Raw genomic sequence first — 5,437 nt, forward strand, 5'->3', positions numbered from 1 at the left:
TTGACCGAAGACCATGAGTGTGACTATTTTTTTTTTACGAGCACTTAGCTTTTTCGAATCATGCCCTCAATTTTTTTGTCCATCAATTAACATCTTGTGAAGCCAAAGTCTGTTTGTAAAAAACAAATCCATCAAGATGTTCTTAACTTCTTAAATTCATAATCCATAATAACGCTTCCTCCAGTGAAAAAGTCCATCTCCTGTTGTCTCTCACATTAAAATCCACCCACGTTTGTTCAGAACTGTTTTGGCTGGCTTGTAAACATTGCCTGATCTGTGCAGATTTCTCTCCTGATTCAGACCAGACGACTTCTTCACTGGAGGAAGCGTTATAATGGATTATTACACACATAGAAACACACAAACACACACTTTATTTGTCAGCAAAGAGTGTATCATGTAACAGTCAGTTATTTAATTTTATAGTACAAATATGTGCAGTACAGAACCATTTCACTAGTTCGTTTTTATGTGAAATACGAAACCAACAGATCAATTGAATATTGCAGGAGTCATTACAGTACTTTGATTGATATCACAAAAAATACTGATTCAAAACATGTCAAACGTAATTCATGCACACAAAGAAAGCCAGACAGGCAACATCCTGAAATAAATACACCTTGATGGAAAACTGACTGTTTGTAAGTCCTGATCAAATTTGACATGGTATCACACAACTGTGCTTTACACACAAATTTACCATTAAATGCAAGAGCTATTAAATTACGAAACAAAAAAAAAAAGTATTTTCGCGTCGGATGTTCTTATAATTAATCCCAAACTTTTTCTTTTTTCTTTGAAAATTACACTGGTGCTGCAATGAACTAATCTTCAAACGTTGATGACATTCTAAAAATATCAGTTGTTTATCAGGACAAAAACACTTTTAACAATTACTTCCTTTCCAAGCAACTTCCCCTATAAGATCTCAGTTCTGCAGAATTAAGAAGTGAAAATGAGACAGAAAAAGAGTCCAAACTCAACTGTACAGTCAAATTCAGTGCTATTGCATGCAATATAAAAATACCCAAGCACGAATGCATCTTTCAGTGTCGTGTAAACACCAGAGAGTGACTGAAATCATAACTAACAGACCTGATAATGCGACTGGAGCTCGTTTCTTCCAGCATGTAAAATCAGAACTGCATTTGTCCTTTACATTGTGCATCTGATCTGAAAGACTGAGGCACAATATGTGTTTAATCCTACAAATACTGGATTATGCATTCGGACTCGGCATGTAAACACATCTTCTGTGTTTGCAGTCTAACGGACGGAGCCCCAGCTGAAGGTCCCGATGGAGATGAGCGTCTGACAGGCTCCAGACGACAGCCACACCGTCTCCATCAGACCGAAGTGAAGGAAGCCCAGAGCGAAACCGCACGCCATGTCCGTCAGGTGGTGTTGGCCCAGCAGAACGCGGGACAGGCCCACCAGGACGGCCCACAGCACCAGCAGAACCCGCAGCGGGACGGCCAGCACCAGATGGGACAAGAGGAACTTGGACACCATGGCTGCTCTGCTGGCGTGTGCAGCCGGGAACGAGTACGTGTCCAGAGCCACACAGTCCAGAAAGCCGGGACTAATGTCCCATGGTCCTTTGCGCCTGACCAGTTTCTGAACCCCGGCCACAGTCAGGACATCAAGAATCAGCGCTGAAAGAGAGGTAAAAGAAATGATAGAGAGGAGTTGAGTGTGTCTCCATCAGGACATTTAGACCTACAGAACGTCTATAAAAAGCATGAAGCACATGGACACTGAAATACACACAGCAGCACAATTTCTTCATGAGTAACAACACAAAATCATCTGAGACTTTCATCATCACATGTACACCATGCACAAAAACAGCAATTTCTTGACCAAACTTTCCATGCCATTTCCATAACATTTGAAGTTTTAATTCATTTCCAGGATTTTTCCATTTCCAGGATGGGACATTTCGATTTTATGTTGCATAAGACTGTAGACCATTGTGAAAAAGAGTACTTATTAAAAGAATATACTTAGGTATGAACTGAATGTGAACTTAAGTGTAACTAAAACTAAAACCATTAAAAAACATTTTTGTTAATTGAAATAAAATATAGGTCAACTAAAATATTACAAAAGTATTAAAAATAGGCCTGAATTATTATTATTATTATTTTTTAAATCTCAGCTTTTTTGTTGCTGAGATTTAAAAAAAAAAGTCTTTATCTTGAGATTTATCTTGTTTTCATTTAGTTTAACTTGATGTACTAAAATAAACTAATACTGAAATGGTTAAAATCTATATAGATATATTTTTAAAAAAGAAACAAAAACTACTTAAAATGTCAAAACACAGCAAAATTTACTAAAACTGAAATAAGAAAAATTTAATTCAAAATATTAATAAAAACTATAACACTGCCCTGCATCATATTTGCTGAAATCCAATAATCGCTTCTAACAAATTTTGGCTGCTGGTTCCAAGAACGTCACACTTTCTCACTAAATGTTTTGCATTTTGTAACATTTTTGCCTTGGATATCCATCAGGGTGAAGAAGCCTTGTATTCTCCATTAATCAGCAGAAAAACATCACAAACACATGATTCCTGTTTTCCTGTCCTGCCCATTTTGACATGTATGACATTACTTGATGCCTAGTCCTGATTTTATATATACTTGTATATAATAATAATTATATATATATATCATTTGAAAAATCTTATTTTGTGAAACAACTTGATATAAAAACTTCCGTCATATTCAAATCAGGTAATATTAGTGCTGTGTAATAGTATCAAAGTCCTAACATAAGACTGGCAGAGCGTCTCACCTATCAGCAGGTTGATCAGGACCTCTTGTCCAGCCAGCGTGCTACTCTGAGTGAGACACACCAGAGTCCCACAGATCCACGTGATGCCGTGACCCGTCAGAGCCAGCAGAGTGACCGCCGAGCGCATGCTGCCCCATGAGGATGTGGTGTGGACGCACACGCCCAGACGCTTGGATAGACAGATGTCGATGGCCAGCAGTGAGTTGATGGCGATGCCTCTGAAGGACGGGTTGAGCAGCATGCAGTCTTCATCCGGCAGCCTGGTCGCCTCTCTGCGCTCCTTCATGCTCTCACCCGGCTCTGGCAGGTTCTCACTCTGCTGGTTCTGCTGGGACCTGGACTGGCCGGATCTTCGCCACGCTCTGTTGTTTCGCGGCGGGACGTTCAGGGACAGAAACTCGGGCCAGCCCATAACGCTGCTGCTGCCACTGCGATCCTTCGCTCTGGAGCGACTCGGGTTCAAAGGCATTGTGTGGCTTAATCGTACAGCAGGATGAGAAACTAATGTGAGCTTCAGATGTAGGTTCAAAGTAGGCTGTGAAAACAGTGTCAGATATATTTAGACATGCACAAGTGTGTGTGTGTGTGGATATCTAACTGCATATTGCTTTCTCATTTAGGTTTATAAATGGGTAGTTGTTCACAAATAAGCTTTTTTTTTTTGCAACATCATGATTTTAGGTGACAGTTTATTTTGATGACCACTTACAGCACTGCATTATTTTTTTACACTATTTTTTTCAGTTTAGATCACCTTTTTTGTCATCACTGATTCAATTAACTGGCCTTGAAATGTGATCTTTCCCCCCTAAAAATCTACAAAAATCGGATGTAGTCTCTCAATTAATATGACCTCTGCTTGCACAACAGAAATGTAGAAATTAAATATTTTATGTAGAAATTAAATAATGATTATCAGCGAGCTCTCTCTATTTTGTGAGCATTCTTCTGTCTCAGATGCATGTCTGAAATCAGTTTTTAAAGCACCTTATGCAAACGCTGCCTGTGTGAAGTCATTGCCTAGGCCTGAATTATTATTATTATTATTTTTTTAAATCTCAGCTTTTTTGTTGCTGAGATTTAAAAAAAAAAGTCTTTATCTTGAGATTGATCTTGTTTTCATTTAGTTTAACTTGATGTACTAAAATAAACTAATACTGAAATGGTTAAAATCTATATAGATATATTTTTAAAAAAGAAACAAAAACTTCTTAAAATGTCAAAACACAGCAAAATTTACTAAAACTGAAATAAGAAAAATTTAATTCAAAATATTAATAAAAACTATAACACTGCCCTGCATCATATCATACAGATGTAATCGATTTCTTTCATAAATTGCACGGACTGCTCTAAATTATGAGACATCTATTTCTGAGGAGTTTAGGACAGAGTAGGACACATGTTTATTCAGTAGCTGTTTTATTTCCTGTTTGGGTTTCTGCACATGTTTTATTTTATAACTGTTTTTTCCTAGACTTTGTTAGGTGCCAGTGTTTCAGAGCTATGCAAATAATATATTTCAAAGACAGTATCATGGCTATTAAATTGTATCTTGTTATGATTTTAAATCTGTATTTAACCTCAAAACGATCTCAAAGTAAAAAGAGGTGCTAAAGCCTGATATTGTGGTGGCTGTGCGCAACATCATGATTTTAGGTGACAGTTTATTTTGATGACCACTTATAGCACTGCATTCTTTTTTTACACTATTTTTTTCAGTTTAGATCACCTTTTTTGTCATCACTGATTCAATTAACTGGCCTTGAAATGTGATCTTTCCCCCCCTAAAAATCTACAAAAATCGGATGTAGTCTCTCAATTAATATGACCTCTGCTTGCACAACAGAAATGTAGAAATTAAATAATGATTATCAGCGAGCTCTCTCTATTTTGTGAGCATTCTTGTCTCAGATGCATGTCTGAAATCAGTTTTTTAAAGCACCTTATGCAAACGCTGCCTGTGTGAAGTCATTGCCTTATACTACAGGCAAGCGAGGCAACTGATTAAACTTTTGGAGGGATCCATTCACTTGTCTGGTTCCTCAATAAATCAGTGTTTTTGAGTGAAATGGCTAAGTGAATAATTCAACAATTCATAAAGACAATCACCTTTTGCCACATACTGGTTTAACCTGCAGAAAAAGTCACTGACAATGAGAAAATGTCACATCTCAAGATATTTTGATTCACCCTTTCCAGCAACTATAATTATGTCTGTCTGCAGGACACATGTTTATTCAGTAGCTGTTTTATTTCCTGTTTGGGTTTCTGCACATGTTTTATTTTATAACTGTTTTTTCCTAGACTTTGTTAGGTGCCAGTGTTTCAGAGCTATGCAAATAATATATTTCAAAGACAGTATCATGGCTATTAAATTGTATCTTGTTATGATTTTAAATCTGTATTTAACCTCAAAACGATCTCAAAGTAAAAAGAGGTGCTAAAGCCTGATATTGTGGTGGCTGTGCTTTAATTTAAATTATTATAATCTTTATTCAAGTTATTACATGTCCAAAGTAACCTTCCCAACACTGGATGCTTCACATCGTTTTGTCCTACAAACTGCACGCGCGCCTCTCTCAGCAGAACTACACGCCCCATACTGCGCGCGCTGGCGAGCGGAAGT

General features: G+C 37.4%; 1 protein-coding gene across 1 annotated transcript; it reads right to left on the bottom strand.

Annotated features, from left to right (window-relative positions):
* Positions 1-414: 414 nt before the first annotated feature.
* On the bottom strand, positions 415-3,455 carry LOC107562327 (inactive phospholipid phosphatase 7-like). The gene is made up of 2 exons (XM_016246961.1): positions 2,809-3,455; positions 415-1,658 (listed from the first exon to the last, which is right to left on the bottom strand). Exons 1-2 carry the CDS (start codon positions 3,275-3,277, stop codon positions 1,270-1,272), a joined length of 858 nt encoding a protein of 285 aa, XP_016102447.1. The 5' UTR covers positions 3,278-3,455; the 3' UTR covers positions 415-1,269.
* Positions 3,456-5,437: the final 1,982 nt, after the last annotated feature.

Source organism: Sinocyclocheilus grahami, unplaced genomic scaffold (assembly GCF_001515645.1).
Source record: "Sinocyclocheilus grahami isolate Dianchi unplaced genomic scaffold, SAMN03320097.WGS_v1.1 scaffold818.1, whole genome shotgun sequence".
Taxonomy (NCBI): Eukaryota; Metazoa; Chordata; class Actinopteri; order Cypriniformes; family Cyprinidae; genus Sinocyclocheilus; species Sinocyclocheilus grahami.

Coding starts and splice junctions, on each gene's coding strand:
- LOC107562327 (XM_016246961.1), bottom strand. CDS start 3,277: ATGCCTTTGAACCCGAGTCGCTCCAGAGCGAAGGATCGCAGTGGCAGC. Junction 1,659..2,808: donor CCTGATCAACCTGCTGATAG/GTGAGACGCTCT, acceptor CCTCTCTTTCAG/CGCTGATTCTTGATGTCCTG.